The sequence below is a fragment of the Pteropus vampyrus genome, unplaced genomic scaffold, assembly GCF_000151845.1.
Source record: "Pteropus vampyrus isolate Shadow unplaced genomic scaffold, Pvam_2.0 Scaffold81, whole genome shotgun sequence".
In the NCBI taxonomy this organism is placed as follows: domain Eukaryota; kingdom Metazoa; phylum Chordata; class Mammalia; order Chiroptera; family Pteropodidae; genus Pteropus; species Pteropus vampyrus.
Window position 1 is genome coordinate 3,677,761 of NW_011888862.1, and position 25,673 is coordinate 3,703,433.

A 25,673-nucleotide genomic window follows, 5' to 3' on the forward strand; every position below is an offset into this window, starting at 1 on the left:
GAGAGAGACAGAAACTCGCTCGGGCTTCTAATGACAAAAACAGAGTGGTTGGTAAGGAAAGATCTGGGAATTCGGCACTTCCTGACAGGGTGACTGACTGTTCTGGTTTGTCTGGGCCTTTCTTGGCTTTAGCACTCAAACTCCTGCACCCGGGGCGACGTCGCAGACCTGAGGAAGCAGGGACGATACACTCCCCTATTGCTGTAGAGTCCTGAGAAAAGATCGGATGCTTCCTGAGTGAGAGGACGCCTATTACAAAGAAGACGACAGAAAAGATATAGCTGATCTGAGGTGGAATGGCAGAGAAGAGCTGGAGACCAAGGGTGCTCCTGCTGGCAAGCACACTTGGCCATGGGCTATTCTAAATGTCCTTTCATCTCTTGGGACTTCCGTTTCCTTCATCGGTATTAGAACAATGACTTACCATAGTTTTTATTTTCCTCTTTTAAAAACAGCAGAATCCTTTCTTCAAATGGAATCTTATCCAGAAAGGAATGTGTGTGTGTGTGTGTGTGTGTGTGTGTGTGTGTGTGTGTGTGTGTGTCTGTGTGTGTACGTACGTACGTACACACACACATACACATACATACATGAGATAAGGCAGAGCCACTGGGCTGAAGCCCAGGTGGGAGACCTATAACCTTGACCACTTTGCTATACACTCAACCCTCTCTGCCCCCAGACAGCCCGAGGTAGCCGTGTCAAACCTATATAACTCTGAAGAATGGACTTATAAGATCACCAATTGGATGACCTCTGAGTTCTCTCTTGGTCAGAAATCCCATGATGCCTTGGCCATGTGCAACATTATCACTGTTTTTCAGGCTGGGATTAGCTGCCCCTGTTTTTAGACTCCCTCCAACACATGCGCTACTCAGACTACAGTCAGAGAACCAGCTTGGTTGGGCTTTGCTTACTCTCAAAGTTAAATAAGGTAAAGAAAACATACTGAAATGATCATCTCTGGGTTACGAGAATATGGGTGACAAATTTCTTATAGTGCACGTGTATCTGTGAGTGCTTTTCTGTATTTTCTCTAATTTGAAATTAGATGAAATACTTACTTGATCTTGTGCTTAGACATGCATTGGCCTATCTGCCACATTTGACCTCCTACCTCCCCCACTCATACTCTGCTTGGCTCCCTCCTTTCACCTAGCATCCCTGCTTTGACAATGCATGTGGGTCCCAGGCCTGGCTGGTCCCAGGTCTGACTGTAATCCAGGCTCATGGCTAGGAATAGGATCCCGGACTGAGAATGTTACATTAGTGCAATAGGGTGCCCGTGCCTAAAATATGTAAACATAATTCAGCTTATGGTATCACACATGTGTGGCTGAATGCCACTATTGAACCCTGATATGTGTGGAGCCATGTGGTCCCCTGGGGAGCAGAAGGGGAGCAGAAGAAGAGCAGAAGCAGAAGCCTGCTCCCCACAATAGACTGCACATCCTCCAACGGAAGCGCACTCCCCACAATAAAGTTGGTGTCTGCCTTTCATTCTCATGCCGGCCTCTTGTGCATTCTTCCAACTGGGTGTCTCACCACCGAAACCTGCCCTTCTCGATCAGCTCGGAGCCGACAATGCACTTGTTTTCAGTTTCGCCTATATCATTTTGCACCTTGTATTTCTTTCTCCTACTTTAGCTTCCACGTGAATTTCTAATATTAGATTTAATGTCCCCTGCTCCGAAGAGAGTGATCCAACCCTAAAGATACCACACTTAGTCTCCAGTGGGTGTCCCTAGGAGCTAATTCCCTGGTGAAATCCTCTTCTCTCCCTGCAAATAGCTGAGTAGTCGCCCTATGCCCACGTACCAGGGAAGGAGGGGCGACCTAGCACTCCTCCTCTTCTCCCCTGAAAATGTTAATGCTCTCTACTACAGCCACTATACCTTAATATAAAAAGAATTACATTTCCCTCTCTGATTTTAATTATCCCAATTTTGTTGGCTTCACAGGGTGTGCTTCCCTGTGAAGAGGATGTTCTGATAAAGAGGAGACAAATCCTTGAATTTGATGACCTTGGATGGTGTATCACTTGGTCTCTGAGGATAAACACCCTCCAAATGAGCTTCAAACAGGGCCATAGCATGTGTCCCTCTCTTTACCATGTACAGTAAAGCTTTATGGATATTGATGACCCTATCATCTTAAAAGGATCGGACCACTGAATTACAGTGAGACTCAGACAGTACATTGGAAGGTGATGGAAGACCCAGGTGACAGCTATTAATAAGAATACCTCTGGTTGCTTTAGGAAAAAAGGATGCTTAACAAAAGCAAAGTCCTTTATTTCATTTTTTATTGGGATTGCTGCGTATGAGGAAGACTCCATAGTCCAGCAGCCAACACAGTTTCGACCATTCTTATCTTCAGTTACCTAGTACTTGACTCATGCCTGACCTGGTCCTCCTGGTCTTTTGCTTCCAGCATTAATTAATGACCTTGGACTATCAGATATGATTCTGCCTGATGTCATTCTTCCATAAATAACCCTGCACATCACAAACTATCCAATCCTGATACTTGCTGATCCTTAAGAAAAGATGGCGGTGGATAGGTTTGTGTCAGGAAGAAATATTTTCCACCACTGATTTATTTTGTGACTTTCACCATATTACCTAAACTCTTTAAACCTCATTTTTTTTTCATCTGTAAAACGGGAAGGAAGAGATGCCTCACAGGATTGTTGTGAAGACTAAAGTATGATACCTATAAAAATATTTGGCATAATATCTGTCCCTTAAAAGGTGATGACTTTTACTTATATGAACCAAGGCTCTAATGTGTGGTTCCAGGGCCACTAGTGCTAGTTGTTCATTAGTGAATGATCAAAAAAGAAAAAGTACAGAAATTGAGAGTTAGCGCTTAGAAACTTTTAGACTAAAAATTTTCTTTAAAAAAACTAATCCTTTCCCCAAAATAGAGAAACATTGATATAAATGGGACCTCAGTTAAGGAAATGAGAATGGACAGCTTAGCATATATCACCTGGAAAGACATTTTTAAGAAACATTCCAAGTGGTTACCAAGAGGGAAGGGGGTGGGGGAAAGATAAAGAGGGTAAAGAAGTCAAATAAAAGGTGACAAAAGGAGACTAGATTGTGGGTGATGAGCACACAATAGAGTATACAGATGTATTATAAAGTTGTATACCTGAAATGTATATAATGTTATTAAACAATGTTACCCCAATACATTTAATTTTAAAAAAATATCTCATGACCTCCCCCGCCTTTCCTGACGGCCAATTAATTACCTTCATGGTTTCGTTAATCCTCGCAAGTCCTCCCATCACAGATTCGTGAAGGACCTCTTTCCCTTTTCTGATCATCTGTTGGTGTCTGTTAAGGAAACACAAATTAACGTTAACATTTGTTCAAAACATAACTCATAAAATCTGTCTCAAAAGCACGCAGGACGCATTCCAAAGCCAACTGGCATTTCTGATTTGTGTTACCCATGCCATTTCCCAAAGCTGTCAGGGGATAATTAAAATCAGAGGGGAAAATGTAATTCTTTTCATGTTAAGGTATAGTGGCTGTAGTAGAGAGAAAACATTAACATTTTCAGGAGAGGAAGAAAGGAGTGCTTGATTAAATCTAAAGAAAACAATCAATTCTAGGCATATGCTGTGGTCACTTTATCCATTAGCTTCAGGACAAGAGTGGCATTTGGAGCACAGTCTTTTCAAGGCATTGGCACCAGGCCATTCCTGAAGCACACAGTCATTATGGAGACATTTAATTAGTGCATTTTGCATGATTGCCTATGGATACAGGACGGGCGATGTGCCATCTAGCCCTTTTAGGGTCAATTGACGGCTGGAGAGAAGGCTAGCCTGCAAAGTCATGGTAAATTCTGAGGTTAGGGACTTCGCATTACTTACATTGTTAATATCTTCCATGCTCAGAATAGGGCCTGGAACATAGTAGGCACTCAATATAATATCCAAATGAGTAAATGCTTACAAGGCCATCAAAGCTAGAATCCCTCTAGAAACCTGGTTCCATCACTGGTTCAGTCCAGGATTTCCTGGTCTTAGTAAATGTCAAAACTGGGGTTCAAATACAGAGCCAACCTCAGAGTTTAGTGCTCATTCTACAACAGCATGCTGCAGAGATGATACCATAAGCAAACGTCATGCCCTCCACAATAAGGGCGACCTCAGAATGCCTGACCTGGGCCACCCCCTCCCCGGACTCCCTGGGCCTGAGTCACCCCTCACTTATTTCACTCCTCTCTAAAGAGTGGTACCTCTTAAGCTAATTATCAGGAAAATAAAATTAGACCCTTCTACTGTGGGCAAAGAAGTCCTCCCTCTTGCTATTATCATCTGTGGAATGTGTTCTGGCCATATTTTGAAGAACGGAAGCTGGTCCCTAGGGGTACAAAAGGAACTGTGATAGATTGAACTATAAAGCCAAAGTGGAGTCTGGTTCTAAATATTCCATTCTAGTCTCATCTTTATTTATCCTTCCTGATCCAACAGCCTCGTGACAACGGACTATGTGACCCTTGAACATCTTTCACTTTAATTTTTTCAATACAGTAAAAGAACTAACAATGATGTTTGGTTTAAGTAAACATGATAGCATTTTCCAAGTAAACTGACCTCCTTTCTTTGATCAGCCAAAAAAAAAAAAAAAAAAAATTTAAGATGAGCTCTGTACTGTGCCCTGAAGGGTGGAAAATTCAGACTTTGTTATATTGAGAGAGCAAAGGACTTTCTGACTCATAAACTCAGACTCCTTTGATTTGTCATCAATAATGTAATTTAGTAGTTTTATAAAGGGGGACTTGGGACTTAAGAATTGGATGCAGGAAAACAATCGGGATGAAAGCATGGATTAAGATTGAAAAAAAAAAGCTAGAAAGGAGGAAAAGCAAAGCAAGAAATAATAAATTAAAATTCAAACCCAGTGCCTTAACTAGTGCCTCTTTCAGGACTAAAAGCCATGAAAAAAAAGTATGAAGAATGGGTTTCTGTGTCATCTTTAGGTAAAACATGTGCTACTTAACTAAATAATTTTGTGAATTTAAAACAAAGTGCAAAGTCAAAATTGTCACAGCATATAAAACATACGCTAGAGATGATATGGGAGAAGAGACAGTAATGCTGAACCACAGCTTGCAAAACAGTGAGGCGAAAAGAAAAGAGAGTTAAAGGTCAGAGAGAAGAGCTTAGACATGATCTCACGGGCAGTGGTGGCTCGTAAGGGACAGGGTTCTGGCTGGAAACAGAGGGTGTGCTCCAATGGATTACCTGAGGAGGGTTTACTAAAAGGATTATTTATGAAGGTCTGTGGTCAGGATTAAAGGAAGCCAACTAGGGATGGTGGAACACCCAGGAGCCAACAGCAGGGAGCTGTTACCATCCAAGGCCTGAAGGCATGAGAGTGGAATCACTATTTGAAACTGGAAAGAGCGGTAACTATTAGGGAGAGCCGTGTTACAGGAACTGTGGATTTTTTCTTTTTTCTTTCCTTCTTTCCTCCCTCCCTCTCTCCTTTCTTTACTTTAATCGATATAAATGATGCATTTTTCTTGGTTTGCATTTTTATAATTTCACTTTTCGGTGTTTCTTTTTTATTTAGCCACACTTTCTTTGGTTTGTGCTACAAAAGTCTATTTGGAACCTTTCTAGCCATTTTTTATTGATGTGTAATTGACATATACCATTATATTAGTTTCAGATGTACAATATAATGATTCAGTACTTTCACATACTGCAAAATGATCAACACAAGTCTAGTTAACATCCATCACCACACGGTTACCATTTTTTTTCTTGTGATGAGAACTTTTAGGGTCTACTCTGTTAGCAACTTTCAAATATCCATTATTATTGACTATAGTCACCATGCTGTACATTACATCCCAAGGACTTATTTATTTTATATCTGGAAGTTTGTACCTTTTGACTCCCTTCACTCATTTCATCCACCCTCTACCCCCTGGCCTCTGGCAACCACCAATCTGTTCTCTGTATCCATGAGCTTGGGTTTTCTTTTTTTAATTCCACATGCAAGTGAGATCATACGGTATTTGTCCTTCTCTATCTGACTTATTTCACTTAACATAATACTCTCACAGTCCATCCACATTGTCACAAAGGTAAGATTTCATTCTTTTTTATGGCTGATGATATTTCATTGTGTATTTCCTATCCGTTTTTAATTGAGATATTATTCACATATCATAAAACTCACCATTTTAATATGCATGATTAAATGGTCTTAGTATATTTGCTAAGTTCGGCAACCATCACCACTATCTAATTCAAGAACATTACACAATGTAATGTATAGATGCCTTACTGATAAATTGTACACTTGAAACTTACTGGATTTTGTTAACCAATGTCACCATAATTAATAATAATAATAATAATAATTCGAAAACATTTTTATTACCCACCAAAACCCCATATCCATTAGCAATTACTCCCCATTTTCATCTCCCTCAAGTTACCGAAAACCACCAATCTATTTTTTGTCTCTTTGCATTTGGCTTTCAACAGAAGAACAAAGCCACGACCAAATTTCTGCTTAGCTGGTAGGGAGTTGACAGAATAAATACTTGAACTTCTCTTTCCTTCCCAACTCTGATCTCCTGCTGGTGCTTCCTATTGGCTGAAATCAACTGGGAGCCAGATGTCAAGAAAGCCTAATTTGTCCGGTCTGCTGCCATCAGCCTCCAGAGGCAGAGAGCAGGATAAGTGTGGAGAGGCAGTCTGGAGGGACATTCGGGGAAAATTGCCTGCCCAAGGGCTCTATAGATTCTTGATAAGAAGCTCCTAGGAACAGAACTGTTCCTAGGGCTGCCAGACAGAACTGGGAATTAGAAGGGGTATGTAATCCTGGTGGAAGGAGCTATGACACCATGGTGAAAGGACAAATCCCTAGGGATAATGGGTCTATTGAACACAATGGAATCAAGGGGTCTGAGGTCCACAGTAAAACTGTTTTCAATGTCCTATGTAACAAAAGATTAATCATGGCATCCTTTCATTTTAATTTTTAAGTGGCTTGTAGAAACCCAAGAAAATGATTCGTCGTCCATTATTCATATTTCGTTTTCATTCTTATCTTTATCTCTGTGACTCTGTATACATGACATTGAGAATTGCATTTACCCTTCCTTTATGGTACCCTATAAATAAATAGAAAAGCTTATTTCCTAATTATATGATGGTAGCCTATTCAACTACATTTGTCTAATATATTTACTTAAAAACTGATTTACTTTTGCAGTATAATTTGGTCTTATCTTCAAGGCATTGCAAGCCATAATAAAAGAGTTGTCCTTAAAAGGAGAAAGATCACTGGATACTCAATCGTTTCATCCTTTTTAGCTGATTACATTTCTTGGTGTCCTGGTCAAAAAGAAAACACAACTCAATATTTTCCAGAGTCAGCCTTATGGTTACATTAAATGACCTCCAGCTCCATTTAAAAATTTTCTCTGACAGGAAGACCTTTCCCTTGTATCAATTGAATTCTCCCCCCATTCACATTTAGCAATTTATCTACGTTAAACATACTTTTTACTATTAAAGTTAGTAACTTAAAAGTTGAATTAAGTTTTCTTTCCAGAAGCTCATATAATAATTGCCCATCTGAAAAATAATATGGTCTTGTTTTCTTCATTCACATATATTTTGCATATACAATTAATCATCGGTGAAAAATACTAAATTAGATAAGACTAAGTTATAGTGCAAAAGTAAATCAGTTTTTCTACTTTGCTAAATATGAAATGTTAAATTATAATCCTCTTTTTAGAAATAAGGAAATAATTAAGGAGGCTATTACATAAATAGCCTCATATGATTGTGATAATGGAAGCATTTATTCAAGAATAACAATAACTTACATTTATTGGAGTCCTGGAAGTTTAGATCACCCTATAACCCATGTCATTGCATCTTTGCTACGACCCAGGATGACAGACAAGGAACGTGGTATTATCTCTCATTTTACTGAAGGGGAAACTGGAGCTCAGAGAGTTAAAAATCTGTCTGTTTGCAGAGCTAGAACTTGGAAATACATCTTCTAAATTCTCAATTAATATCATGTGCCATAGACATGCTATTAAGCCTGGAGGGGAGCAAGTGAGTTTATGACAGACTCACACATTTTTTTAAAAAAAGCCTGAGTGATAGAGATTCCATCCAGTTCTTCCTTGCCTGGTCCAATAGTTAACCATTTAGCAGGCATTCCCATCATTTATGTATTGTCGATTCATTGTGCCTATATGGTTGCCCTGCAAAGAGATGAAGATATGCTGGTTTGGCATATTTTAGAAAACAAACTTTATATTCTTGAAAGCAACAATTCAATTCTCCGTTAACATTCTCACATCAAGTGAACTAATTCCAGCATGTTGGTCTCCGAGAAGAGGCGGGAGTTGAGAGAGCAAGAACAAATGGGAGCAATGGAGTGAGGGGCACAGAGTTTTTAATTTTCCTCTTTTTTAACTCTTTCTTTAAGCATTTAAAACCTTCTCAGGAAGGCCCTCTGACCTTCTACTGCCTCTATTCTCTCTGCTCCTCTTCATCCATCTTCCTTGATTTTTCTTTCTGTGGATATCAGTATAGCCCTAATTAAATTGATCTGGATACTATTCCTCGTTCTCTCTAGTAAGAAATTTTTTTCTTGCCTTCGACCTATTTTTGTCTGAATATATACTGTTATTATTTATTCATATTTACCTGTTTGTATAACAATTTCTATATTCACTACTTTTTCTTGCATCTTTCCTTCTAGAGTCATTTTCCTTTTTCCTGAAATAGCTTTCACTCTGAGTTTTATTTTTCTTTTATTCCTTTCTGGATGTTCCATTGTTAGTAAACACTCTTAGTTTTGTTTTCCTGGAAATATATTCATTTTACTCTTATTTTTTAAGGAACTTTGGAGATATATAACTTTAGGTTGACAGTTATATTCTGTCAGTATATCAAATAGTAATTTATTTCATTGTCTTCTTGTTCTTTTATTAAAGCCGAGAATTCAGTTGTCCATTAATTGTTGTCATTTGGTAATTTTTAAAAAATCAATTCCTGACTGATTGCAAGTTCTTTTCCTTCTCTTTAGTTTTTTAGTTTCACTTTGGGTACAATTTATTTAAGTGGGGGTAATCATTTTATTTATTCTGCTTGAATTTCTGATTCTGATGATTCAAGATTTTCGTCAATTCTAAAAAATTTTCTCCATTGCCTCTTCAAAAATCACTGCTCCTGAAATCTATGGTTTCTTTGAATTATCTACTTGACATGTGTTAGATGGCTCTCTCCAACTTCTGTGTTTCTTAACTTCTCTTTCATGTTTTCAAATTCTTTATCTCTTTGTGTTCTTTTCTAGATAATACTTTTGGTTTATCTTCCAGTTTAACGATTATCTAAAAAGTTATATCTAATATAATATTAAATCATTAATGACTCGTAAATAAAAATTATTATGCTTTTCATTTCTAGATATTCTGTTTGGTTCTTTTGAGTCATTTATTTCTTACCCATTCTTTGCGTCTATAATTGTTAAACACAATTAATACAATTATTCTAATTTTGATCATTCTAATCTCTGAAGTATTTGAGTATCTTATTTTACTCATTGCTTCTCCAGGCTCTTACTTGTGGGGCCCTTGTTTTGTCATATGTTCTATGATTTGTGTTTGCGAATCATATCCATTATAGCTTTAGCGGAAGGAAAACTGTGAGGCGTATGTTGAAATGTTTCCTCCAAGTAGACTAGTTGCTCCCATCAGAGATACAGAAGTTATCAAGTTAGAACAAGTCCAAATAAATGCTTAGTTTGCGATGTTTGAGATCCAGAGTCAAGAACGCAAGTCCACATGGCGTTTTTCTGTAGTTTCAAATTCTGATATGTTCTCATTCCATTTAGAGTAAAGTTTTGAATATGCAAATGCTTCTGTGCTCTCTCTTCTTTTGCATGGCTTATACAGAAGGTCTCCAAATAGATCATCCCCCTGCCTGGGTTCTAAGATTTCTCTGTCATTCTCCTTGCCCCACCCCAACTGAGATGCCATTAAAACTAAAGTCATCAGTCTTGGGGATCTAAATATAGGCTACGGCATTGCTTGATTTCAGCATTTGAATTTTACTCTGGATTCACATTCTCTTGTTTTGGATCTCTGAGAATTTCTCTTAGTTCATGACCAGTTCAACTTTGCTTTTAAAAACATTTTAAATTACAAGTTTTAGGTGTTTTGCACTGAGAGGTTTTTCAGTCTATCTAATCTTCTTTATTGCTTGAATTAGAAGATGACACAACACTCCCTATGGATATTAATACTGGAAATCCTTTGACATGGCTGTTATAGTTAATCTTCAAAAACGACTGTCCGATGAACCATACTTTCTAGTATTCGCACCTTAGAGAAGTCCCCTTCCATATTGAAACTGAGCTGCCCATGTGTAACCAGTAAAATGCAGCATCCCTACGACATAAGAATCCCTGTAGCAACATCTTCCTTGTTCTCTTGTAATGCTCGCTGTTGGGATATACCTTCTCAGAACCCAGGCACCATGGTGTAAGAAGTCCAAGCCCCAGGGAAAGGCTATGTGGTTGACTACCCCAGCTAAGTTCCCATCCAGTATCCACAACCAATATCAAATACCAATCATGTAAGCAAGTCATCTTGGAAGTCGGAAACGATTAAGCCTTCAAATGAACCAAGCCTTAGCATCCATATAACAGCTTGAGAGATCCCAAACAAGAATGCCCAGATGAACCCACTCGAACTACAAGACCTCGAGAGACAGGAACAAATTATTGTTTCAAACCATAAAATATTTTCGATAGTTTCTTATATGCCATGCATTACCAGAGCTACAGTCAAGTCTTTTTAAATTAGAAGCCATTTTAGCTCTTTGAAGTGACTTGGCAAATATATGTTCTAATATGCTATACTGATATTATTGGGCACTTTAATTTTCAAATCCTTAGAAGGAGAGCACCTAATTCTTGTTTTCATATATGATCTACACACATCAATTAACAATTCTTAAGTATATGACATCACATAAGTAATTAAAATAGACAATATTTACTCTAGGTATTATTTAAATATGAATAACATTTTAAAAACCATAGAAGGTAATCTAGGAGCATATCTTCATAATCTCAATATTAATATTTATATTACAAGACAAAAATCTCAAAACTAAAGGAGAAAAATTAATAAATGTTACATTAAAAATATGAACAAGAAAAGGAAAAGATATTTAGAAAACACACAACTAGCCAAGGATTGCTATAAAATAGTTTTTACACGTAAATAAAGAAAAGCAAACAACCTAACTGAATACTTTTCCAAAGAAATAAACAGGTATTTCTCAGATAAAACACAAATGATCAGTAAGCATATTGAAATGGTATTGAAGCTCATTAGTAATTTGATAAATGCAAATAAAACAAAGAGATGCTTTTTCACATTCTCCAGACTGGCAAAAACTAAGAAGTCTGACAACGCCAAGTGTCAATGAGGATAGAACAAAATTAGAAGTTTTCTACACTATGGTAAGAGTGTAAATTATTACAGCACTGTAGAAAACGACTTAGCATTACCTAATAAAACTGAAGCTGTGCAAACCTTAGGACTCAATAATTCTTCCTCTAAAATATGCACATGTACAGCTGGAGAAATATACAAGAATATTATGAAGCATTATTTATCATAACAACAATAACAACAACAAAAAAAAACCCAAACTGAAAACAACCCAAAAGCCCATCGGCAGTAGAATGGATGAATAAATTGTGGAATTCTCATAGATTGAAGCAATATAGTGTGAAAATGAAAGAATTCTTGCCATGTGCAATGATGTGATATTGACCAAACAAAAGAAAATCAGAGAAGAACATGAACGATCTCATTCAATTTATCTACAGTTTAAAACATGAGAAACTAAACAAATGTGTGTATTAGGATAATAAAGCAAAGCAAGAAAATGATACCAAAATAGTCAGGATTAGAAGTTAACCCAAGACATGAGATAGTGGATTAGTCTTCAGGGGGCTTCAGAGGTGCCGGTGATTTCCTATGTTTTATGCTATATATGGTTTCATAGAAGTTTGTTTTATTATTATTATGTATGTTTTATATATATTCCACATATATTTTTGTAAGTATGTAATATCTCATACACCATTTTCAAAAAGCAATGAACATGTCAATTAGCAGTGGAAGTGATTAGAAGTAGAGCACACAAAAGGGAAATCTGAAAGGTAAATCAAATTCCAATCCAAGAACCAAGTAATGAGAACAGATATAAATACTCCACTTCATGAATTGGTATCATGAAGTTGGAGATGTTTCCATCAGCCTATTTGAGATAGTTTCTACTCCACTTTTTTACATTTAGACCATGTAGTCAAAACCTAAAAACTGTGCACCTGAAACTTATATAATGTCATCAACCAATGTTAACCCAATAAAATTAATTTTAAAAAATTTTTAGAAAGGATTGTGATCTTTATTTTAAAATTTATTTATTTAAAAATTGTTTAACAAGCATTGATTGAGCATTCCTATCTGAAAAGCACTGTGCTAGATGCTGGAGACTAGAGAAAGAACACCACAAAGTCGAATTAGGCGTTATCATTATCTTCACAGGAGGTTATAATGAAAAGGGAGAGACGTATGAAGGCCTGGACCCAAAAAGAGAGGATGAAAGGGATGATGCTGAGTGAAGGTAGCTTCCAAATGGGACTATGGGTGTTGGGATGTCTGCTACTCTAAACACGGCCCCATGGACAGGACAGAGGTGACTTCCCAGGTCTGCTTGGCATATTTTACAGGACATCCAGCTCTTTGCCAACACATGCTATGTGTGCTGTTTGCTCCTTATATGTACTCATGTCCCTGTGGACTCTCATGTGTCCTCAATTGTTAGTCAACACATTTAAAGTTACAACTAATAAATAGCACACTCACTAAAAAGAAATGACCTTTTAAAAAATAACATACTCAAACCGGCAAACTTAGGAAATACAATTTAAAAATCCTATTATTCTAATTTCATGTTTATCATGAAAGCTTTCCAGGATGTGTGTACCTAAGAAACTTATACGATGCACAGCCTACACGGGTGACTTGATAGCCTGATAGTTATATGTTTGTTCTGCTTTGTATGTCAGGCTCCTAAGTATCACAAAGTTAATATGTCACATCCCTGATTAATGACTTCTTTGGGATACTGACAAGATACTGTGAACCTGCCAAGAACCGGAGTTTAGACTCTAAAGATTACATAGGTGAATGCCACATTTTGAGCTCTTGGGTGTCAGTAAACTAATCTCCCCAGATGATATCCTGACCTAGAGCCCCACTTCTATAATATTTATTTTTCTTATCTTAATACATAGATCATAATTCTCCAGAGGACGGAAATGTCTTATATCACTTTGCCTCATCTTCAGAGAAGTACACAGTACTTTGTATATAGTAAATGCCCAATTAATATTTGTCAACTGGTCGATTGGCGGAACTGTCGATTACATATGCACTATCCTGTTGGCATCTACATTATGCTTTAGAACAATAATAACAATGTCATCGGTAAATATAATGAATGGAAGTCCACTTTAACTACCAAGAGCTAGCTTACTTGCAACTGTAAAATTATTGCTATCGGTCAAGTTAAAATAGTTCACTCTTTCAAAATCAGCTCCTTTTCAACCTTATGTGAACCGAGAAGAGATATTTTATAGGAAGGAGGGTCTAAACATTAATTAAATCAACAAAACTTCAAAATCTGAGAATTCTCCAAAATAAATTTTCAGCAAGAGTATCATGATAATGAAGATGATGTCGAAGCAGTTTTTACATCAGTTGCAGAACCGAAGGTAGGAGATTCTAAGACAAGTGATACAGAACAATCAATCCTATTGTTATTTATTATTTTCAATTTTAGAATTGTAGCAAAGGAGGAAAATTTCTAATATATTCAAGTTGTATTACATTTGATTTACCATCCAAATTAATGTTTGCCCACTTGATGTTTATGAAAAGAAATGCTGCATTTCTCACATTAGCCAACAAAGAAGCAATCACTTATATAAATCGTTGCTGGAAATAGAAAATTTTTCAAGTGATGGACACACATGTGGTCTATGAACGTTAAACACTAATAAACAGAAGAGTTCCAATCCTAAAATGATTTTTCTGACTTCTAAGTAATTGAATCCAGAAATACTCTGGACAGACATTCCATCGTCTGCATGGAACTGGAGGAGCAGTGAATTCACAATTTAGATTTCGTAGCCTTGAAGTTGCCTCTCTGCATGCTGAGCATCTTTATTCATTCCGCAAGATGAAGAGAGAAGCAAACTAGATTTCTAAAAATGAAAGGAAATAAATGCAGGGTGACATCAGCTCTTTAGGCATCCTTCTCTGTGGACAATGATGGCCATTGAAAATAGCTGTAAATTCATTAGTACTAGTGCTTGTAGCCGCCTGCACAAATCAACATGCAGGAACTATGCTTCATTTTTCATCGTCCTTTTTAAATTTTTGTCCTCCTGGCAACTTATTTAATCCAACACAGTGAGTTCTATAGTGTGCCTTTTATTTCCAATACAACCATTGCAAAGAGATAAAGGACATGTGGGCCAGTGAGTGGTCATGAAAGCTGAGAGCCATTTATTGACTCTGCAGTGGTAGCTTAGAGATTTTGGATTTAAGAGATAGACTCTCCACCTGATCCCTGAGATATTATGTACACTCCAAGAATGGCAATTGCTAACCATTAATCTCACAAGTCACATGTTTTAACAAATCTGACGATGACCACACATTCTCATGTCAGAGGGCTCTCTCACCCAGAGATCCATTCTAACCTTGGGCCCTACCATGCAAGGAGGGTCTGTTTGAGGCAGGAGACTCTCTCCTAAAATTCACAAGGTGGAATTTTTGAAGATGAATTTGGCTTTATTGTTCTCTGTCAGAGCATCCTAAAGCAACTAAAGATTTAGTAAAACGACTTCTTGTCCTCTCTAATTTACCTTAAACTTCTACTTCTCGGTTGGTGTCTACCATAAATTAATAAGGTCTTTCTTAATCTTTACTTTACCTTTTCAAGCAGAGGAAAGAATGCCCATATTTTAGGAGGACCGTCTCTCTGATAGAAGACCCATAAGAGTTCACAAGGAGACCTGATACAGGATGTTGATATATTAGACATCTTCCAACTCTTTCCCTAAAGAAATTGACTTTGAGACTCTTAATAATGGGCTTTCTATTTATCATTTGTATGTATGTGGATCTCAATATAACGGAAAACAAAGTGCTATTGAGAGAGGCACTTACTGCAATGGAAATATAAACATAGTTATTAAAAAAAATACTTCTGGGTATATAGTAGGTTTTCAGTTACTTAAAAATAACACCAATCATACATATGATGAGAATTAAGTCTATTTACTTAGGTAGTACACATAAAAAGTATGACTTTGTCAGTTAATAACCATGTGGACTTAAGAAAATTGATCAACTTACATGAATGAACTTTAGATTCCTCAGTGGAAAAAATATGGTGATTAAGCATTGTTCTACCCACCACTTCGTGTGGGTATTTTGAAAACTGTAAAACATTATGTATATGTTAGAGGTTTATTAGTGTCAGTAAATAATACCAATGATCGAATGGTACTTATGTTCATAAGAAATGTCTCTATTTGTTTATATTTAGAATTTTTTAAATATGTAGCATCATATTGACCAAATATCGTGCTTTGACCCTTATGAAATTATAGGATGGGTCAGAATCTTCTCATTTCTGTTAAGAGTACAAAATGAGGGTGCCACATGCCTCAATCAGTTGTAATTTAGTGAATTAGAAGCACAGGTGAATTTCACTTCAGGATTCTAGTGCATTGCATGTAAGACCTTTCCAAGCTCCTGAGACTGTATTTACCTGCAAGTGCAATTGTTCAAAAGACAACATCAAAACATGAATTTCAGCAGTCAACAGATGCTAAGAACTGAGATTAAGGACCTAAAACACAAGATATGTGCGCCCTGATGTTCATAGCAGCATCATTCACAGCGGCCAGGACATGGAAGAAACCGGAGTGCCGTACAATAGATGACTGGATAAAGAAGCTGTGGTACATACAGACAATGGAATATTACTCAGCCATAAGAAGAGATGAAATACTGCCCTTTGCAACAACATGGATGGATCTTGAGATTATTATGCCAAGTGAAATAAATCAGACAGAAAAACCTGAGAACCACATGATATCACTCATATGTGGGATATAAATCTAAAAGCAACAAAAAATCATGACAAATAGAGACTCATGGACAGTAGATTAGTGGTTACCAGAGGGAAGGGGAAGAAGGGGGAGGTATATATGGGTACAAGGGGTCAAATATGTGGTGACAGAAGGAGATCTAACTCTGGGTGTTGAACACACAATGCAATATATATGACATACTGTTGAATTGTACATTTGAAACTTACTGGATTTTGTTGTTCAATGTCACCTCAATCATTTTTAATAAAAAAGAACCTAAAACATATCTTCAGCTATGATTTCACATGACTTTTAAGATTATTCCATATAGAAGTATTTTATGTAGCAGTATTATCATCTGTATTTTATATATTACAAAAATGAGGTTCAGTGGGATTAAATGACTTGCCCAAGGTCACATAATTGATCAGTGTTTGAGGTGGAATCTGAATCAAGGATATCGGTTTCATAGTCTCCTACTTGTATTTGCAACTCATGCTATAGACTCCTGAGCCACTGAGCTTAATTTCCTTTCAAATAATCATAGTTCTTAAATTGTTAATTTCCCTAACAAGTAATTTTTGACAAAACTACACATACTTAAGCATATTGTTTTGTTTAAGCAGCACTTCTGGGTGCACTTTAGAAACTATATCCTAATCAGCATCGATACCATTGTGATTATTGTCATTATCACTGAATGTATAGAGATATGATGGTGAACCAAAACAGATGCTGTCTCTGTCCATTACAAAGCTCATTATCTAAGCAATTAAACAGACACATGTATATATGCAATGCCGACAAGCTCTTTCAATCACAGTTGCTGCGTACTAAGGGACTGTGTCATAGGGAGAGTTGATAGAGTTGTGCAGGTCAGGGAAGGCCTTCTTGAGGAAATAACACTTGAGCAGAGAGATTTTTTTTTTTAAGTAAGCTAACGTTAACAAGACAAAACGGGAGGCACGGCATGCTATGGGATTAAGAAATATGGCAAGCATGAGAGATTAAGAATAGACCAATATGGCTAGAGGGGAAGGAATGAGATAAGTAGGGGACGAGATGAAGGATAATGTAGGCATGGGCCAGACCATGTGCAACTTTTAGGTGATGTTAAGTAGTTTTCTTGTTCAACCCAAAGATCAATGGAGAGTCACAGTGTTGATCAGGGAGTGTGACAGAATTAGATTTGGGTTTTTAAACAATCATTCTAACTGCAGTGTAGAGAATGAGGTAGAGGATGATCAGCTGTTGGTCCAGGTAGACTAGTAAGGTAACTATTGATGCAATACAAGCAAGAGACAAAGATACCCCAACTGGGGTTGTAGAGGTTGAAATGGAGAGAGTAGACAGATTTGGAAAATATCAGAGATAGAATCAATAGGGCTTGGTGAAGAACTGAATATGGTGAGTGGTAGAGAGAGAGTCTTAGGGATGATGACTTGGGTTTTGGTTGGCAACAATGAAACAGGCATAGTACAACAGAAACAGGATTTGGAAGAAGTATTAAAAGGTTCGATTTTGACATGTGGAGTTTGAGAAGTATTTGAGACATCCAACAGGAATCGTTTAGGAAGCAGTTGAATGTACAGGCCTGGATAGAAATATGTATTTGTGTGTCATCTGCACAAAAGGATAATGGAAATTATGGATGTACATAATATTGGCTAAGTGAGTGCAGTGTGAGAAGAAGAGAGGGCCTAGAATATAGGCTTTAGGAAATCCAACTTTTATAAGCAAAGTAGAGGAGGATATGCCTACAAAGGGGACAGAAGAAGAGGCAATCCAAGAGTACTATGTCACAGGGTCAAGGACAGAAAGTGCTTCAGGAGACCACAATGGTGGTTGCAAGGGACAGAAGAGAGGGGGAAGTGGGATTATTAATCAATGGATATAAAATTTCAGTGATGCAAGATGAATAAGTTCTAGAGATCCACTGTACAATATCCTGCCTAGAGTTAACAATATTGTACACTTAAATATCCATTGAGAGAGTATATCTCATGTTGTGTTCTTATCACAATAAAATAAAAATAAAACTTTTAGACAAACAGAAAAAAGACCGATGATGTTCAGTGCTGTGGAACTGTCAAGTAAGATGACAACGAAAAAATAACCTCAAGCCTTAGTTATAAGGAATTCATTGGCAGCCTTAGTGAGAGCTATTTCTGTGGATTGACAGAGCTGGAACCCAAATTGAAGAGAGCTGAGAAGTAAAATGAGGAGGCTAGACTAGATCCTCTCTGAAGCCCCTTCCAACTCTAAAATAATAAATGTTATGATTTCATGCTGCTAGCCAGAGTCTTTCAACAAGACTGCTGTCGAAAGAAATGATTTGCAAAGTCTGTATTAATTTAAGCAGTATTACAACCTCAAACAAATTTGAGACCAATCGTTTTCTTCTACTTTTACATATGTATTTTTTTTTCTTTTGGAAAGAATCTTGAGCATAAAAAATCTTGTATGATTTTCCATAGCACCAATTGAAGAAATATATTTCTAGGAATTGATTTTACTTTGTGGGTCAGGACTGCAGGGATAAAATCAGGTCCAGAGTTTCCATGTGTATGAATCTGGAAGTGAACAGATGCGAAGTTGCAGGCCAGGGATGTCTTACACTACACTACACTACACTCTCTTCCTTTTAAATTGAATCACTCTTTCTGGGCTTTGAAAGTTAAGAGAACATATCCAAAGAATTGATTTTGTATGTAAGCAGAATGCTTGGGCACTGCTGCTTGTCATTAAAGAGAAGTTCCTATATTCTCACCGTCTTGGTGGGGCAGAAATCCGATAAAAGGGCGTACAGACTATTGCTACTCAAAGTGTGATCAGTGGATTAGCAGCATCAGTCTCAGCTATGAACTTCTTAGAAATGCAGACTCTCAAGTACCACCTCAGACCTACTAGATGCATTTCGATAAGATTCTCAGGTGATTTATATTAACATTAAAAGGTGAAAAGAACTTAATCTTTTTCTCAGAAAAAAAATTTTTTCTACTATTTAAAAACATAGAATTCTTTGTTACTCTGCCATGATATTTAAACTGACCCAAGGGCAGATTCATCATTTATGGACTAAAAGTTAATCATATTATTTGCTTTAAAATGAAGACCTACAGTGGAGTGCCAAGGGGACTAACAAGGTATATTTTACAAACAAAAATCCTGGTCGAACATGCATTTTTATTTCCCTTTACCAGAAGCTACTAATTACTTGCATTGAACTATTTACCTTTCTTCTTTTATTCTGACTAATATTTATAAATTTAGTTAGAAATAGCAAGGTTACCTGTCATGCTTTTGTACAGGATTTATAAACTTTCACTATTTTCTATCTCTTTAGTCAATTTAGGAAAAGAACACCCACATTTATTACATGATCTTCTCTGGCGATCAACATCTAGAATGGGCAGAAGAAACTCAACCCGCAGTCTTACCCTTTCTTGCTCCATTTTTTAGTGAGAGCCCTACTCTAACCTTTAACCAGGGCAGGAAAAGATTGCTACTGCCCCCTTCTGGCCCATTGTATTTTTCTTCCTTTACAAATCTGCGCCTTGAAGAGGATGCCCAGGGATTTTGAGCCACTGAAGAAAGCTCAGCGGAAGGGGCTTTCCCTAGTAGAGAGGCAGAGAGATCCTCTGGGAACACGAGGCTAAAATCAAACGAAAACACTCAAGGGGTGAGGAAGGCATAAAAGGCTCCTAAATTAATTTATCGATACTCATGATTCTTTTCCCACACACGGGCTTCTCTATGCCACGGAAATGCCCCCTCCTCTTCCGCACAGGACTCCCCCTTTTGCCTCCAGGTCTCACTCCCTTGTTATAATTTCAGTACTCCAGATTCTGTGTTCTGCTTCCCCCAATTTCCTTTTCCCACGCCTAGACTTATATTCTCTTCTCTTTTCCGGTTCAAACTCCCGTCCCGCCCACCCACTGACAGACTTGCATTTCCAGAAGCTCAGACCCTAGACTCCTTCACCCTCTCCATCTACTCTGACCTCTGCTCTTCCCTGGTTTTATCGCACCCACTTCGGCACCCCTGTGCTGAACGGCCAGTCAACTCTTTGCCTTTGAATGGCAGGCAGGTCCCTTCTTGAATGCGTCTCCTCGACCCCCGCCCCAAGCGACTGAAAAAGGAAACATGCGCACTTCAGAGCTAGGAGCTGTCCGAGTGCTGAAATTTATAGGCTGGGTAAGATCACGTCTCCGTCTCTTTCTGTAGCCCTCGTTCCAGCACTGGATCGCAGCATTTCTGCCCTCTTCTCCCTACCCACTCCAGCGCGCTGAGTCCTTTCTTGTCCCTCGTTTAAAACTTCTTTTAAAAAAAAACATTCTTTTTTTTTTTTTAGATAAAAGAGATTTGCTAAACAGAAAGGACTTAAAACAAAAGCCACAGCAACCCGACTTCCAGCATGGCATTGTCACCAGTCCCCTTTGCATGGTGATGCGATTAAGGTAGCAGCATTTTTATTATTCGGGAAAAGCACCTAGGGGATCCATCAGTTCTTAGGCTTTGTCTTTCCTGGGTTAACTGATGGTCCTGAGCCCCGGTTTGACCTGACCACGATGCCTAGAACTGGCACTTTTTGTTTTTTCTCAGCAAACTGTACAAACCCAAATCTCTTTTTGATTTTCAAGGAAACTAGATTCCTGCCAGATTTTGAATTTGGACAATAGATAGATACTTTGTCCTAGCTTCTTTCTGGAATCATTTTGGGGATATTTTCCACAAGCATCACAGAAACAGGAATGAACCGGCAGCTAGTGAACATTTTGACAGCCTTGTTTGCATTTTTCTTAGAGACCAGCCACTTCAGGTAGGTGAAAAGACTTTGCATGCTGATATTTTCCCCATGAAAACTGTTTGAAAGCGAATGTGTCGTGCAATTTTTATCTATTTTCTATGCTCTGGACCATATTATTTTAATTTTATGGAGGAGAGTTAGATTTCTTTTGTTCTTTTAAAAAGCTTAATTATGGTGGGAGGGTGGTACATTTTCACAAAGGCAAGTTTTATGATGCATAACCCAACTCTGCATTTCAACACATTTTCACAGCCAATGTAATATTAAAGTAGTCTGATGAGTTGAATGCTCTTCACATTTCTATATAATGGTGACTTTTTTTTTTTTTTTTGCTTTCAAATTCTTCTGCAAGTCATTTAAAGGGATTATTGGATACATTGCTTTTCATATGGTGGAAGTGAATGGATTAATTTGCCAAGATCATGCTTATTTTATAAAAGATATAAAAGAGTCCTAATTCTTAGCTAACTTGGGACACCAATTGTATTTAAACAACTAGGTGCATACTATGAGGACTATAATTTGGGCAATTTCTTGAAATATCGGAAACATTTAAAATCTCCTTTTGCCACTATATTCTACTGTTCAGTATATTTGGAACTTAACTGCATATCAAAATGTAATTAATATGACATCTTTGTATTTATGTATGCATGAGAAATGGACTATGCATAATTAAAATAAGTGAGAAATCATTATTTATATGCTTGCATTTTCTACCTAATTTACAAATTGCCAAATCAATTGCTACTTCAAAATATCAGATTACCAGTATGTGGAAAAGCCATCATAATAGAATAAGTTCTAAGACAAGATAGAGATAGGAGATGTTCATATAACAAAGTAAAGGACTCTTCATTTAATTTTAACCAAATTTTATGGTATTTTTTTCACAGAACCAAGAGAAATGGAACATATAGCAGCAATGCTATGAGTACTGGAAAAACTCACTATGTTCCTTTCAGGTTCACACCTTCTACTATGATTAAGAAAAGCTGTAGGCTGGGTTTTATTAGAATCATCATCATCATCATCATCATCATCATCATCATCATCTTCACCACCACCACCACCATCATAACTAAATAGCACTTCATTATTCAGATGATTCTGCATATGGGAATGTGAGTATTACTAGATGATTTGATCAATTTTTAAGTCCTACCAAATGTTTACACCATCATTGTACTTACATTTAGTACTACTTCTTTGAAAAACTGGAAGGAATGTGGTATTTTCTTAGTTATAGAATTAACAAGATAATTGCTAAACTATTGAAAAGAAAGCTTGTAAAATATATACTTTAGAAAAGAAATCAACAGTAACCACTATGTACTGTGAACAAATTCATTTTCACTACAAACTAAATATGCTCTTTTTATAAGCCCTTTAAGGAAAATAAGAACCTAAAAAATGTTCCAATCAATATTTAGTGTTTTTGATAATGAGAAAGATAAAATAATTGAGAAGTTCTTTTCCATGACTACTTTGAGTCAACTATTCAAATGCTAATCTGTAGATCACAACTGATAAAATAATAGAAGTACGGACATGCTCATTGTCGACCTATTTTAGAATGAAGTTAAATTTCCAAGTGTAGATTTTCTTTTAGACAACACATTGGAAAGTATTTATAGTTGATAGCTGGAATAAAATCTAGTGGGTGAGAAAGGAAGTAATGGGATAATTCATGTTTACTTTGTTCTGCCCATCTTACTAAATATTTCTTATAAGAAGTAGAGGACTTATATTAAAGGCTCAAATGCTGGAAGAATTTTTTTTTAATTCATGGGGAAATGGTTTTAAGGCAATCACATAAATTTTAGAAATTATCATCTTCATTTCTCTGATGACTCTAGAAATAGCTTTAACTATAAATCCATAAAATCTACAATCTAAAACTATGCATGTTGTATCATCTTAAACACCTTATGTATGGCTCAAGTTCAAAAACTTAAGAGATATGACAGGATTTACACCTCTCATCATTTAAAGTTAACTCTAGACCATGTATAATTTCAGAAGTTGGCCAAAGAGTTTGTAATTTTCATTTTCTTCTTGCTAACATGTCAAATATATTTATAAAACATGATGTCAAACATTCTGTGAGCATTAGTTCTCCGGCAATTAGAATTGTTGCTAAAACAGTTAATGATGTGTTTAGGTCAGCTTTCTGCAAAGACCATGACTCCAGGTCTGGAAAACAACCTTCGCAGACCCTATCGCCTTCAGATTTCTTGGACAAATTAATGGGAAGGACATCAGGATATGATGCAAGGATTAGGCCAAATTTCAAAGGTAGGTTTCAATTAAACTTATGTTAAGTTTATGTTAAGTGGGAAATCTTCTAGACATTTAAATACTTAAAAAAAAAGTTTTCAGGGCTTTTTATTATAAAATGGAAACAAGTATAGTATTCATTTCATTTTGGCATTCTTTTGAATTAATCAATTTAACAGCCTAAATTTTACATGTTGCTTGCCACTTCTAGAAACTTACCTCATTTGTGTTCTATTCCACAAAAAAAAAAAAAACTAATGTCAGATATTACTGTCACATTCCCTATTTTACCTTAAGTGAGAGCGTGATTGGAAATGAGTCCAAGAAAAAATGATGGGCTTCACTTGTATGAATGTCTACTAGGACTCATAGTAAGATTCAATGATTATACTAAAATGGTTTGGGTTTAGAATACCTACTCACAAAGTGAAGATTAAATCTCAGTATAAAACATGCCATTTTACACACTTTCGGGTTTCTCTCATTTTAAAATATTGTGAAAAGAGGCTCTAATAATACCTCAGAAATTTTTGGTTTCCTGTTTAAATATTCTAATTGTTTATTTAAAGTTATTTATCTGAAATTAACAACAAATTAAGATAACAGAATTGAAAAGTGCTAATGTCAAAGATGGTGAATACTTTCTTTGTTCAATTAGAGACAAAACAAAAATTTGGTGTTTTTGTTTGCTTAACATTACAAAAATGTTATTAATAGTCTGTAGAAATTAATTTTTAACCATTTGGTTTATTTCTATTCTGAATCAGAAAAATATCATAACAAGAACCAATTATTAATAATTGAATTATTTTAATGTTTTAATTTTTAAATACATATTTTAAATGACAACTGCATTTTATCTTATAATTTGATATAATGCATTGTGAAGTGTTTATAATATTTTATAAGGAGAGAAACCTATAATATTCTAAATGTTATGTCATAATTCATGCATCGCTTTGGTTTTGCTTATTAGCAATTTAATTGGATTGCTTTCCTTGAATTTTTATTAATTTTTATTATTGGCAAATATGAGCATGAAAACTAAATTCTAAATTGATTTCTTTTTTAAGTGCTACACCTCTGAATATACCCAGCTAAGGGCACATTTTATAAATAAATACGTTGGAATTTTGGCAAAACAAGTATTTTTTTTTTTTTATTTATAGGGATTTCCAGAGAGACTAAAGAACTAAGTTCAAAGCTCAGTTTTCCTGAAAACAATTTTCATGTTCATCCCATTTCATATTAATTTTGTGAGTATTGTTTTGGAAGTCAATATTTGAAATAAAATCCTATGAGTAACAAGTCGAGAATCAGCTTTCAATGAGACTGCTCACTCATTCATACATTTATTCACTTAGTCACTCAATAACTCTGGAGTCTGAACTATATGCAAAATATTAACTACTGCATGCTTTGAGCAGTTGAAAGATGAAACAGGTTTGAGTGCTACCATCAAAACTTTCAGTGTGGAGAATAGATGTTATGTGAATACTTATAAAATATTATAACATAACATATATATTATTAGATGGAAATAGTTAAGTAGTTAATAGTTAAGTAACATTAGAAAGTACAGATAAAATACTACAGGATTCCAACAAATAGAAGGAAGGTTTTCCATTAAGCTATTTATGGAAAGCGTCATAGAGAAGGTCCAGAGATAGAAAATGTTTCAAGTTTATGAGCATCTTGTTTAATAGAAGCTATTATTTTCTAGACATAATTTTTCAAAAGGATATGAAACTGCAAAGAGTAATAAAACATCCACGTTGTCATTGCTACTTTTAGTGACCACACAGAATAATTATTTCCATACACGGCTTTTTTTTCTGGTTCTTCTCGGGATGCTGCCCTTTGGGAATGACATTTCTCACAATTCCAAAGGATACATAAATGAGAATATTAAGTATAGTAAAGCATGGCCATGTTTTTGAGATCAATCCACTACTTAAAAAAGCTGAGCACAGGATGTTTTAAAGACTTATAAAAAGGGAATGGGGTGGATGTCACTTAACACTCTAACATTAATGGACTTCCCTGAGTTTTGTCTCCCTTTCCCTTTACCACTCCACTTTAATGAACCCTGATATTTTTATACATTTTTTTTTTTTGCACAGACCATTTACATCAGACCAATTACCTAATAGCTCCCACAATTCTCTTTACTCTGAGTATCTTGGTTTTTCCTGGATGTAAAACCTGTCCCATTATTTTAGACTAAAACGATTTTCCCTTCTTGGTGTTCCCATGAAAACTTATATGTCTAATATGGTTCTTCTACATATTTATGTTTTATCAACCCAACCCCA

At 36.3% G+C, this 25,673-nt stretch overlaps 1 protein-coding gene and 1 long non-coding RNA gene across 7 annotated transcripts in view; one reads left to right on the forward strand and one right to left on the reverse strand.

The window, feature by feature from the left end:
* The window catches only part of LOC111741674, an 85,910-nt gene extending 82,567 nt beyond the window's left edge, over positions 1-3,343 (reverse strand). Inside the window, exon 1 of the long non-coding RNA XR_002781058.1 lies at positions 3,263-3,343. This is a non-coding gene — a long non-coding RNA (uncharacterized LOC111741674). The remainder of the gene's footprint in view (positions 1-3,262) is intronic.
* Positions 3,344-20,244: 16,901 nt separating this feature from the next.
* Positions 20,245-25,673, forward strand: part of GLRA2 (glycine receptor alpha 2) — a 194,564-nt gene continuing 189,135 nt past the window's right edge. The window contains exons 1-4 of one of the 6 annotated variants that reach the window (XM_011362956.1): positions 20,310-20,465; positions 20,912-21,090; positions 21,975-22,202; positions 23,243-23,376. Coding sequence is in view for 5 of the 6 variants with exons in the window: in XM_023532349.1 (XP_023388117.1) it covers positions 21,023-21,090; positions 21,975-22,043; positions 23,243-23,376 (271 nt within the window). In the remaining variant the exon portion in view is untranslated. Of the gene's footprint in view, positions 20,466-20,632; positions 21,091-21,860; positions 22,203-23,242; positions 23,377-25,673 lie in introns of those variants that run through there. The other 5 variants (XM_011362953.2, XM_023532349.1, XM_023532350.1 and 2 more) reach the window with 5 other exon arrangements.